We start from the raw sequence: 13,635 nt of genomic DNA, 5'->3' as shown, positions 1-13,635 counted from the left end.
GAGAGATGACTGCTGAGTTCTGACACTGCCCACAAATGGTCTGCTCAGTGCTGTTGACATCCTGTTTGCCTCCTTGACATGCTTCAGCGGAGGATGGTGGAACTTGGCCAGTGCCTGTAGTTAGCTGCTCTGGCTTGCATGTTCCAGCTCCTCCACAGTCCTGCTTTGACAGCACTTGTCCTTGATCAACTCAGGAAAGATGAAGCTTGATCCCACAAACTTCTACCTATATAGGTGTATAGGGACCCTGAATACTCAGCTTTATTGGAAATACCTTTTCCCTAAAATAGCGTTTCAACTGAAGTGAGACACCCCTGGGAGAACTTATTCAACCTAACTGCTAATGCAGTCATTTTTAAGAAGTATATTGAAGGATGTTTCTGTTCCACTTATTTAAATCAGTTGCCTAAACTGCAAATAATATTAAATATTTGCATAATTTCAAAAGCTGCTTTTTTTTTTTAATAATTATTCCCTTACTGTAAACAGCCAGAAATGCAAATGGTAAAATATAGTTTGGAAATGAATTAGTCTCAGTGCTTCAATACAGAAGATCATTTTAAGCTAATAATCAGTTTTAGCTTTTGACCTGATACTTGCTGTGTCACTGTAGGCCACAAGTGACCCTAAAGCAAATGCTGACAAATCTCTTACTAGGATACAGCAGGCAGATCTTCTGGGGCAAATTCAGCAGTTACTGACCATACTGCATTCTCAACAGCTGCCTTCCCAAGGGTGTCTTGGGATGAGATGATGACTGAATTAGCTGTTGCCAGTCTTGCTAATGATTTCTGAATTGTGTGCTTGAAAAAGGTAAGCACCAATACGGCTGACACTTGCTCTAGCAGCTCTTCTGCATCAGTGAGAGGCTAGAATTAAATTTTGCCACCCTGTCTTTTTAGAAGAGAATGTCTTACATCCAGAGAACCCGGGTGGCTCCCATTTCATGAAATAAAGGATGCATCTTGTTGAAGGAGCAAGTAGCTAGAGCTGATCTTGAAAGAGACGTACTGCATTAAAAACATAATTATTTGGCCAGTACGCTATAAATAAAGCTGCTAATGAATGACCACAGTCATGTGGCACTTGGGTGTAGATTTTTTGCTGCCAACAGGAGAAAGGTTACAAGGTCCAAATCCTGAAAACAAGAGGCCTCCCCCCCCCTCCCCCCCCCAAGCCCTGCAGTTCATTCTTAGCCTTGCCTAGAGGCTCGTTGAATTTTTCTCGTAGACGCTGGTGCTACGGGAACTACAAATGCGGTTCTTGCCATGTGAGTGTTTGGAGAGGAGGACATTGTACATGCAGGCACTTGTAACCTTGACTCGCAGGGATGTGAAGGTCTGTAATTTGCGGAAGGGAACAGCTGGCTGCTTGGGCTGTTGGGCAAACATGAGAAGATGGAGCTCTTAGCCACAGACAAACTATTGTTAAATGGTGACTCAAAACACTAGTGCACAAGTCAAAAAAATAGCAGTGTTTGTTTATATTTTTTGAAAGTAAATAAACATTTTTGTTATCGTAAGATACTCTACAAAACACAGTGAATTTCCCCAGTTCCTCTCAGCTGTTTTTCAGCATGGTTCTTCAGTGTGTTAAGGTTTTGATGCCTGTGATTTGTGTGCACCCTTATTGAGAGTTTCCCACATGCTAGTATTACAGGATTCTGCCTCCGCTAGGTGAAATATAAGTCAATATAAGTAAAACAGCAGCTTTCACTGAACAATCCCAGCACAGTTTTAACAGTAATGGAAAGACTAATACTTTAGCAGAGCCCTGAAATGAATACAGTGCCTAGGAGTTTACTTGTCCAAATCACCCAGGTAAGGAGACTCAGTATTTTGGATGTCCAGCGCCAAATACTTCCATAGCAGTCTTCCCTAATATGCAAACACAGGCAAACGAGGAAAGTTTCCTACAAAGTACTTTCATGACATTTGTCTTTGATAGTGGCTGGGAGCCGACAGTGAGGTAAGAAATGTAAGAACCACCTCTAGCATCATGCCTGGCAATCAATGATTTAGGGGCTTCCTGAGGTATAAGTTATATCCCACACCTTGTGCTTAATTAAATGCTGACTGAACAATCTTCCATGAATTGCATAATTCTTCTCAAACCCATTTATTCCTTTGGCTTTCACAATGTCCTGTGTTAGTGAGTTCAACAGCTTGCTTAATTATACGTTATATGAACAAAGACTTCCTCTTTGTGTATGTTAAATAAAAATATTTTCTTGCTGCTACTCTGAATCTTTAAAAGAAAATAAGTTTATACTGCCAAAAACATTGTTAGTAGCATGATTATCCTATTGAGATTGCTCCTTATGGAAAACACATTTTTCCTCCTTAGTAAAGTACCTTTCTTTGGCTATTTTACAAAGGAAGAAAGTTTACACATGCAGATGACTGTACTATTCCCATATATAACTGTGTGGGACATGTGTTAAATGAAATAACATGTTTAAGTTTTACATCACTGGATTTTACTGTCCTGTTTTACTTCAGTATTTTGGTGATTCCTGTTGTATTTGTTCTGTAACTCTACATTACAGTTTAGTGCAAAGCAGTGATTTAACAATTTCACGACCTCATTGTATGTACACATTTTGCAGACAAGTGAGACAGCAGTTATATGCTCTTTCCTCGCCCCCTCCCCCCCTGCCCCACACCCTCCTGTTCTGGCTGAACAGCATAACTATTTTATATTATTGAAAGCCTTTAAAAAAACTCTATGCATGCTATTTTATATTCTAATGTATTATTCATATCAGTAAATAAGCTTATGCTTGTCAGTTTTATCTTGTGTATAGAACTGATTACTTTTGACAGTATTTTTGCACTGTTTCTTTTCTTTTTCTTTTTATAAAGTTCTGTTCAGCATTAATTGACTGCAATAACTTTTTTTTAAACCTCTTTCACTGCCTTTGTGTAAATAGTTTCTTATATGTCTTTTCAAATATGAGAATGTCTTCAGTCACTATGTTTTTTTTTTTTTTTTGGTAAAGCTGTCCTTCATATTCACAGTATACAATAAACCATTTTTTTCAAGGAAAGCCATGCTTGTGTTCTTTCTCATACAAGCTTAAGATTTTATATTTGCACCTATCTTGCTTCTGTTAGTTTCCCTTGGCCCAGCCAGGGCCACAGTGAATTTCAAAGAACCTTCTGCAAACAGTAATCCAGTTTTATAGGGGCAAGACGCATACTGGTGCCCACACAGGGTTAATCTGATTTTTGAAAGTTGGAATACAGCTGGGGCCATGTCCAGAGCCCAGCTTTCCCTTTTCTAAAATAGAGGTGGTATTCTCTTGGAAAAAATAGGCTGTTTGACAAGATGAAGTTAGGCCAAAAATAGTCAACTGTGGTACATACTTCCTAAGGCTTGGGGCTGTGGCAAGGGGCCTTGGCTCTCTGGACTTGTAAGCTTTATTTACTCCACCAACAATTGCTTGCTAGAGCAGTAAAAGCTTTCAGGAAAACAATCTAACAAACCCTCTTTCTAGAGCAAATTTATTTTCAAAGCACTACTTACTTACAAGAATGAACACAGGATGAAGTTCGTGAACAACAGTCATGTGCCGTCTCCCTCATCCAACTTTATAAGCTTGACAGAAGTAAGGAATGGGCATACAGCTTTACTCTGCAACATGCTTCAGCTGTATAAGGCCACTCTCTCCCTCCTTTTCCTCCTCAGCCTTAAAAAGCAATTGCCTGTCACTGATCTAAATTGAAAAAAAAACCTAGTGTCTTACTTAGGTATGTGCAGAGAAAACCAAGTCCCTTCAGATTTTTCCCCTACAATATGTTCTTGCTCCTCAACTAACAGTAATTGCTAACAAACTAATAGAATAGCTTTAATCTACCGCTGTAAGGAAATATGGGCTCTCCTCTGTAATAAATTCAGTGTAACTTGTAAAAGGGATTAAAAAGGCAGATGTTATACAGTTCAAGCCTTATGCTGTCCTTCTGAGCTAGGTGCTGGCATTCTCTGTTCAATGCATACTGAGCTCTAAGGCCTTAGAGATGAATTCCCACCTGGTAGAAGCAGTGATGGGCCTGCAGATTAACTGTTTTAGAGAAAGATGATGGCTTTCTTGCACAGGGCACAGAATTCATCATCCGCACATCCTCCTTCTCTGAGCTAAGCCATTGCAAACAAAAATGGACACCTGATACTTTAAAAAAAAAAAAAAAGCCTACAGCCTAATAATTAGCCTGTATAAATAAAACAAACATCTTGGGAGAAAGTAGAGGGCAAAAAACTTCTGCATTCATGTAAATATATAAATAAAGTCAAGAAGGGTCAGACCACTTTATTTACTTTACACAGGAAACATTAAAATCCATAAAGAAAAAGTAGTCCTCTTTGCACCTGATCTGTCAAAACGCATACCCTCTATGAAATCATGATGTTTCCGTTAAAAAAGGCAATCAGATTTGTGGAAGCTAGAAACATTTTCCAAGGCCTAAGTGTGTTTGTCATTCCAATTACAGAACAGAAATGTGTTCATACGCTACCAATTTTCAAAGCACTCCTGAAGGCTTCCATAACAAGGCTTTTTAAATAAAGGTTTGAAGGATTGCATAGATTCAAAGGCTCAGTGGTCCTCTAATTCCTTTTTGATCTCTGAAATGTATGGATGATCTTTCCCGTGTGCTACTTCCATGATAGCAATTGCCTATGAAAAGAAAAAAATATTCACACAATTGATTCATATATAACACCAGGCTATAAATACTCTCTTCAGAGGTTTGAAGCAGTCTGACACCTCTAGCTACTTTTTGTCCCCTTGTAGTCATAAAGCCAGTAGGAAATAAAAATGAAATTCAAAACTAAGTAATAAAGGTTTTTACATTCATAGAATACATCTTTCATCTTAAAGGATCCTAAAGCACCTTTCAAAATGACATTCCTTACAAAACTACTTTGAATGCAACCAGCTCTAGGAGAGAAAACTGCAAGTGGGGTAGGGAATATTCTAGCAGAGGACTTAACCAGTATCAGATACAGCTCTGTTCCTACCAATTTATCTTTCAGCTATCAGATTGATGAGCAGGGCTATTGCAAAAGTTACTTTAAGGGGTTTCAGACTTCATTCTGTAAACCCTTCACCTCTTCCAGGAGCTACCAATGCTTTAAGGAGGAAGTGACTGCTTGTGTAACAACTGAAGTGAGATCTTGTCAGATTTCTGAATCTCTGCGGTGCAGGACTCCCTGCTGTGTTACCTAGAGACAGCTCTGGTCCTAGGAGTGAATGTTTCAGATAGTCACACCTACGTTACTGCAGTTTCCTGCAAATATCCACAAACGCATTAAAGAGTGGGTTTTACAGGCAAGCTTTCCACTTGAGAAAGAGATAGCAGTGGCCCCAAACAGATGGAAGAAAAGACAGCATAGATAGAACTGAAAGAAGTAAATTAGGAATATGTCTGAGAACATTTAAGGACCAAAGCGCTAAAATAAAGTGAGGAACGGCAGCAACCTCACAGTCAGAGCATTTAGTTACTCTCTTCTCAGGAAGCGTTGGCAGATTTACCCTCTGTGTTTGTTAGTAAGTACAGCATGAGCCTTAGCTTGCTTCTACCTGAGCAGCAGTGGGCAATGACTCCGTTTCCCCTCTTGCCCAAAACAAAACATGACAGCCTTCTGCCTGAGCTGCTTGCAAACTGACAGAGAGCAATGGCTTTGTTTTTCTACTAAATCCCAAACGTTAAGGACTGGGATAACTTTGGGCAGTTCCTGTAGGCAGCTTTTGAAAATGAGTCATTAGAAAATGTTTGTGTTCAGAAGCTAACTATGCCAACAAATCTACCTACAGTTCCCCTCCACCTCCCCATTCCACAAACCCACTGGCACAAATCCCAGTTTTAGTCAAAGCTTTAACACTAAAGAGAAGGGAAAAATCTATGCTAATTTTAAACAAGGTATTGGTTACATTTTAGAGTGTATATTTTTGTGGTATCTTTCATGATGACTGGATGGGTCTGTTATTGCTGGCTAAAAACTTGCCAGCATCAGAAAAGGAAAAATATCACGACATTCCAGACCAAGTCATTATACACTACAGTAGTCAGTGACATTTAAGAAACTAAAATAAACTTTTGTCCAACAACAATAGGGGAAGAAAGGCATGAAACATGGTACAGCCTAATAAAAAAAGAATAAAGACCTAAAGAATAAAGAACAGACTAATAAAGAGGGGTGAAGAAAAATGTAAACCCAAATGCTGTATTTGCCAATTTCAGCATTACCATATGCATTGAATTCCCTTCAGCTATTTAAAAATCAATTGGTTCCAGAACAAATAACCACCAAAAGCATGCCTAGTTTAACTTGGATATGGAAATCATAGACACCAATGAAACACTGTGTCCCTTTTTTAAGGGCCAGACATTTTTTCTGTCCTTATCTAGCAAAGGAGAGAAGAGTTCTGCTTCATTTACGCTAGTACAGCTCTAACTCAGTGAAGAATATATGACAGAAGTGATGTAACCATAATACTCATTCCAAATGCTACAGTAGAAGTTCATTGCAGAAAGCTAAGACCCTTTGTGTGAGAGAACAATCCTATACCACATCTTTGGAATAAATCAAAACTGAGACATAACTCCAGTAACCAAATATATTAACACATGTTGCACTATCTACCAAGCTAGGTTTACTGACAGAGAAGCACTTAGTGTTTCAATGATTCCATGCCTAAAGTGAAACTAGTACAAATGAAGAAACCAGGAAATACCCTCTTTAGGGCTTTAACTCCAGCCGTTCTGTTCTCCAGCGCCATATACAGCCTCCCTAATTTCAGCCACATGGATGCAACATTCAGCGAGTAGGAGGGGTAATGCTTACTGCAAGAGAGAAAGAAATGCAGCTTTATCAAACCCTGCAGTTTCATAGCATTTTCCCAGCCCTGTCCCCTCTTGAGGGGCATGAGGTTGGCTCTTGCTGCCCCTGCCCATTCAGCGCTCGTCCCCTCTGCTCTGCCTGCCAAAAGCCAGCGCCAATTGTTTCTGTGATGGGGATGCCTGTCAACTGGGAATTGAACCGAAACTACCATATGCCTCTGAACAGCTGTCAGATGGCAATGACTTTCTGTCACTAGTTTTAATCCAGCCAACTAAAGAAAGAGATTGCATTGTTACTAGTTTTCTGAGCCACTCTACACCCACAAAAGTAACTTTGCTGCTTCCACAACAGTCAGCCTTTAATGGAAAGCAAAGGGCTCTTGGCGGCATGCATAGCGCACATGCTATTCTGTACTTGCAGCACGCTGAACTAACAGAGCCTGGTTCAGCAGAGCTGACCTGGAATGCCAGGCTCGGAGCCAGAGGAGCTGGGCAAGGCCCAGGGATGATAAATAGTACTGAGCTCCCAGGGGGAGCGTGTTGGCACGTTCTCTGTATCACTGCTCTCTGCCAAGCGATCTGTGACTTGACGTTGGCATCCGCTCTGAAGGGAGAGCTTCGCTTGTGCTTCCCCCCAGCCCGTCTGGAAAGAAAGCCACGTCTCAAGAAGAGAGTTTGCTTGGAAGACTCACAGCAGGATTGGATTCAGTGAGTAACTGGCTGGCTGTAATGAACAAGGTCACTGCTTTAAAGGCACTCCTCCCCCTCTCCCCCGAAAAAAACCAACAAAGAATACTAATTTTTCCTGCGGCTGTGTGCTGCCTTGCCCCGAGTGAGGGCTTCAGCCTGCGCTCACCCCCACACCACGAGCTCGAGGGTGGTGGAGATCAAGGACGTCAGGGCACCAACAGACTTAGCCTCCAAGGCAGGAGCTGCGCTTAGCTCCAGCTCCCTCTGCTGCTCAGCCCCAGCCCTGGGACACGGCTCTGCTTCCCTGCAATCGTGACTGCTGTGCTACTGCAGAGACAGGACCGGCTGGGGGGTCGACAGTAACAACCTGGGCTTTGCCTCACTTACCTTGAACAAAATACTGACTGCAGATGCACTTCAAAGCCCTGTTTTGGAAAACTATTAGCAGGATATTTAAAAAAAAAAAAAAGTATTTACCTAGCTAAGCAGAACTGTCACAGCACCCACCAAGATGGTAAAACTTATTTTGAGAGATCAAGGCAGGAATTTCAGACAGTCACCTTTTGCTACACATTGCAGGCTACGTTGTGATGTTAACAAAATCTGTCCCAAGACTTAAACGTTCCCTTCTGAGTACTGATGTCATAGACAGCAAGCTTATATAATATGTACCCAGAGAAGTGATCTCTGCCCAAACATGTTTTAGTTATTCAGATTACTGAACTACAGCAGTAAAAAGTCTTACATTTACCTGTATGGTCTGATAATTTTTTGCCCGTAACGAAGTGCACCTTCCCAGTCCTGCATGTAAAGACAGACACCCATGGCCTGATACATCATGTGTAACATATAAACATTACTATCTTCAAATACTGCACCCATCTTGTCCAGACTAAGCTCACAAATCTCCAACAATTCAGTAGGAGGTATGAAGAAGTCAAGGAATGCAATAAACAGATGGTCTTCGATTAAACAGCTATGTGGTACTGCCAAAGAAGATTTGCCTTACACTTGTTCAGAATGGTCTTGAAAAGTCCTCCCCTCTCAAATGGCATCAGTACTTCTATGCTACAACTCCAGAGCTAAGGCATTCTGTTCTACAAACCTAGCTTTGGGATTTCAAAAATAAAAAATTAAAAAAATTATGAATTGCTGCTGGTCCAGAGATGTCAGAAGAAGGGGGAGTGAAACTCTGTGTGCAGTGGGTACAGAATTAGGCATGAGATAGCCTGGTCTAATTCTGGCCCAGTGAACCTTGCTTTTTTTTTCCTGCACTGCACCACTGTTACAACAGGTAGGGCTGTGACCATCAGCTGCTGCCACAGCCTAGCATGCAGTCTCTCAAAAACAGGCAATACTACCGCACGCTAACCACATACACACACATTCACACTTATACTTGTCTCTGGCTTGTCCTGTGAAGACAGTATTAGGCCTTACTGATAAAAATTTAAAACCGAAGAGGAAGGAACAAACCTAGGGTCTTCCAATCCCACAACACTAGCAGTGGTAAACTGCCATTTGTTCTCAGGGAAAACTCTTCAGAGTTTGGACACAAAAGGGACAGAGGCACATTCCAAATTCTAATGGCCATAACATTTTTCCCCCCCAGGTACTTTTGACACAAGTCACCAGATAAGATTTTTAGGTCACACAGCAAGCCACTGGAGTCAGCGTGAGACAAAGGATATATTTGTAGTGTTTTGCTCTCCTGAATTCCTCAATCACATTCCTGGCATATTTGATCATGTCCCATACCGCCTCTGCTGATGGAGGATCATTCAGCTTGCGGATTTCCAGTTTCTCTTTATCCTAAGGGAAACACAACGCTAAAATGTTATGAAGTTATAAATGCAGGTTCCAGGTCCAACAAATAACGATGCACCTGCTACACAAAATTACTCTAATAAAAAGACATAGATGGGAACCTCAACTCTTCAAAGACTATAAGAACAAAGGTAGAATGTGCCCTTGCAATTTTTCTCTAAAGCCTTGGCTGGAAATCCTAAAATCCTCTGCCTTCCAGTTCACTTGCCGTTCTCCAGTTTCATGAAGTCCCTCTCTCTCATGGAAGGTCCAAGAGCTTTCCAATTTTGTGATGAAAGCAGTTTTACACAGGAAGTTTCATTGCTTCCAGGAGATCAGGGATTAAAATAAATTTAATTTTAAGATACTTTAGGCCTACCAACAAATGATACCTCAATGGAAAATGGGAAGATATTAAAGACAGAATGGTATCCTCCATATCTAAACAAAAAAGACCATTTCCACACATTTCTTTATTATACACTGACTTTCTGCTGGACAGCTCCATTTACTCTTATATTTCCGTCTAACTTACTACTTCACGAAGAGTTGGCTGCAATCTGGAAACAATCTTTCGCTGTTTAAGCCTCAATTTGCTGATAGATTTCTTTCATCCTGTCAGCTGAGAGGGCTTAGAGGGATACTTGTTCAGAACTGAAGGAGGCTGAGTGACGGGTGATTCCATGAGTAGCATGTTGTTAGTAATCACGAATGAAATCCTTGCTTCATTAAACTTAGTGGCAAAATTATCAAGGGAACTGTGGGAAAAAACACAACTAGAAGATCAATGGAATGGCTCCAAACAAGAATACTGGGTACTAGCTGAAAAAAAATTACAAAAGATGACACCCATTTAGAGGAAGGAGAGTCTGTCTGGCCAGTTTGGGAAGCAGCTTTTAAAAAGAGACCCTCTGTGAAAATGAGGGAATAAGTGACCTGCAGCTTCAGGATCAGGATTATGCCAGTCAGACCCATCTTGACCGGAACGGCAGAAGAGCCACACGAAGCTCAGTTCTACTAGGATCTCCAGCAGAGGATAACTAAACAACCGGTAGGACAGGCACAGCTGTTTCAGTATCTGCTGGGTTTGGGTGCTTAATGAAAGCAAGTCTGGCCTGCTGATCACAAGCAGCTGTCACCCAGGACTGTTCCGTGAGTAAGTATGACATGATGAAGGAATACGCTTTTTTTAATCACGGGAAATCCTGTTTCACAGATCCTGTTGGCTTTCTGAATCATCCAGCAATATCATACAACATCACTTAGGACTGACTGAGACGCCCCAGCCAGTGACTGCAGCAGGACTTTATCCCAGACCAGGACACAAAAAATGCCCAAGCAAGATTAACTAGCTAGGAGGAGGAAGAAAACATGCAGTTACAAATAGTGAGTTCTGAACTAAATTTTTTTGGCCAAGTAATGCAGATACACAGTATAATTATCTAGTTTTTAACAAAGTCTTCATCTGCCCTTTGTAGTTCAACTTCAAATAAGCGTCTACCAGGAAATTTCCTAATGTGTCGTGATTACAGTGGAAAGAATGTGTAACGGAAAGTCTTCTAGATAAAAAAACAAAAACAAAACCCTATTATTTCGCTTTCCGAAAATTAGTTAAGTCAGACAGAATGCTGTATCTAAGGACCTAGGTAAGTACCTTGATAACTAGAAAAAAACATTTCACACCATTTTTATTACCTTTTCTTTTGTAATGCACTCCTTGCAATCACAATTAAAGAAATAAGAGTCTCTTAACCGGTCATTTCTATCTTCTGTGGGATACAACAGGTCAATATAGCTGGTAAAAATCTAGAGGAGGAAAATACAGTAGTCAATGAAAAGCAGTGTAAATATACACATCTATCACAACAAGTTATGCAAATTCATCTTTAGTATAATCTGGTCGTCTCATGTGCTTCATACAACCTGTGAATCCCTACAGCCACAGCCCCTGCCTGTTCCCTCACATTCCAAACCTCTCAGCAGCACCAGGAGGTGCCGTTTGTGAAGGCAATCCGACAAAGCAGCACCTCTTTTTCTATTAATTATGCAGTTTCCCTCTAATATCACCCTGGCTTAAACCCAGGACAGCAAGATTCAGGTGTAGATAAGGAAACATCACAGCATAAATCTCAGGCTCCTGTCAGACTATAAAGAGGTGCCTATCTTTTCAGAAGATAATGATTTCAGATATCCAGCCTAGGATAGATTACAGTGGCCTGGTTTTTCAGAAGCTGGAATCTTAAGTTTTTCTTTCTGAAAGCCTACAGAAACTAGAGCAACAGCAGTCACTAGTAGCTTTAGAAACTTTAAGACAAGAGCTTTAGATCTCTGAAAAGAAGAGAGGTCCAGTGCTCCAATTCTAGGAGAACGAATATAGATTTACTTCAGTGACAATATTTTTAAGCAAAAAAAAAAAACCTGCTTTTGATCATCCCAAAGGTCCTTCACATACACTATTTTTAAGTTTTCCTCTACTTCAATAGTTTTCAAAAAAGAACACCTGCAATTAATTTTAATGGTGCGTTTTTAAAATGACATCTCCCTGAAGAAACGTGCCATACACAAAGCACAGTTGGCCATTTTGCAGGCCAGAAAAAACCCAAGTTTAGTTGCATTTCCTCGTTTGTAGTCATCTGAAATGTTTTGCTAAGTCTTTACACTTTCTTTTTTAATTTTCTTTTAAAATAAAGTATATGTAATTTCATGCAACAGATGTTCATATTTCTCCTCTGTGAGGCCTCATACTTTACCCCACACTCCTCTCCTCCCTTCCCTATTTTCGAAGTATGCAAAATGCAGAAACTGCATTTACAGCAAGACACTTTAAATCTTTCCTGGTGCAATGGCTACACTGAACCTGAAGAGGGAGACAGAGGCCACAAGACTGTATAGAGCCTGGGCAAAATCACTAATCGACATTCGTACGATTCTTAAATATTGCTGCACAAAAACAATAAGGTCTTGTAAAACTAATGCAGCTTCTAAACCACAAATCAATCAAAAAAAGATTCCAAGCAAGGCAGAACAGTCCTCATTTCCACCTCTCACAGTAAGCGCCCCCCAAAATGCTGGAAGTATCTGCAGGATTCCACAGTAAAATTCTGAAACTGAGATTAAGTCCTTGTTCATTACCACAACATATTTGCAGTGACTGCCATTGTCAGAATCAGATAATACTTAGTAAACGGGATAAAGAGAAGTTGCTCACCCAAGGCATTCACCCTTTGCTCCAGCAAGTAAACCATCTTTATTCACAATGGTGAGCAACTGCACTCCCAGGAAAACAACTCCTTTCCCCTTCTCCAGAACTGGTATCATATACTTCAGAAATCAGTAGGAATTATCAAAATTAACTGTGAATGTATTTTATCAGCGTTAACCTTGCCCATTAAATCAGCATTAATAAATGAACAACAATGAAATTCTATGCAAACTGCATCCCCAAAGAGAATGCAGATTCTAGACAGACGCATGCAGATCCAGACAGATGAACATCCTCCCCAACTCTGCCTAACTCTGCCTTTTAAAGAAAAAAAAGCAGCTCCCTGTTGCTCAAAACTCCTTGCCAAATTCACCACATGATTGAGAAAGGTTCAGGCTAACACCAGAGCCTTATTCTATTTCACTGAATTTTATCCATCACTGTTCAGTTTTGTTCCACCTAAATACACACTCTTGTTCTTCTGTCACTTCACAGTCAAACTCTGCTGAGGTGATATGACTGAGCTTCATGTTTTGTGGATGTTCTGTCCAAACAAAAGTTAGAGGATTTATCTGCACCCATTTACCTTGTTTATTCTGGCTCCAATTTCATTACCCTACTATTATAGTGGGAATTATTATAGCAGTAATAATTTCCTTTGATCTTGGAATTTCCAAGCACCAGCCAAACATCAGTAAACCAAGCCTCATTTTACAGATGGGTAAACTGAGACACAGTGACTGCTGCCCTTCTCTTGTTTTAACACACCATAGGGGACCGCCTCCTAGAATCACTTCATTCCCCAGAATCAACCCAGCTTTTCCCAAAGCAAGATCTTAGGCTTCACTGAGAAACAAGAGATCCTTCCCCTCCATCATTAAATTGTCATCTCCTTGGAATGAAGCCTGAAAAGCAGGATGGATCCCACTTCCAGGATGTGAGTGTATACAGTTTTGCATTCAAACACAATGCATTTACCTCTTCTCCAGGCTCAATCTCTTTAATAGCTCTGACTTCAGCCAAGGTCCCTTTGTAAGTTACAATCACATTTGGGCAACAGCTATGGTTCATCAGTGCAACACTGTAAAAGCAGAA

General features: G+C 40.6%; 1 protein-coding gene across 4 annotated transcripts in view; it reads right to left on the bottom strand.

Moving 5' to 3' along the window:
* The window catches only part of SMYD2 (SET and MYND domain containing 2), a 36,188-nt gene that overhangs the window by 2,125 nt on the left and 20,428 nt on the right, over nt 1-13,635 (bottom strand). Inside the window, exons 7-14 of one of the 4 annotated variants that reach the window (XR_011140432.1) lie at nt 13,519-13,621; nt 11,034-11,144; nt 9,224-9,344; nt 8,284-8,458; nt 6,737-6,845; nt 4,515-4,675; nt 3,529-3,718; nt 1,203-1,376 (exon numbers count right to left, since the gene is read on the bottom strand). Coding sequence is in view for 1 of the 4 variants with exons in the window: in XM_068939830.1 (XP_068795931.1) it covers nt 4,595-4,675; nt 6,737-6,845; nt 8,284-8,458; nt 9,224-9,344; nt 11,034-11,144; nt 13,519-13,621 (700 nt within the window). In the remaining 3 variants the exon portion in view is untranslated. Of the gene's footprint in view, nt 1-1,202; nt 1,377-3,528; nt 3,719-4,294; nt 4,676-6,736; nt 6,846-8,283; nt 8,459-9,223; nt 9,345-11,033; nt 11,145-13,518; nt 13,622-13,635 lie in introns of those variants that run through there. The other 3 variants (XR_011140430.1, XR_011140431.1, XM_068939830.1) reach the window with 3 other exon arrangements.

This window comes from Struthio camelus, chromosome 3 (assembly GCF_040807025.1).
Source record: "Struthio camelus isolate bStrCam1 chromosome 3, bStrCam1.hap1, whole genome shotgun sequence".
In the NCBI taxonomy this organism is placed as follows: Eukaryota; Metazoa; Chordata; class Aves; order Struthioniformes; family Struthionidae; genus Struthio; species Struthio camelus.
The sequence above is the reverse complement of the archived record's forward strand: the minus strand, read 5'-3'. Positions and strand labels throughout refer to the sequence as shown.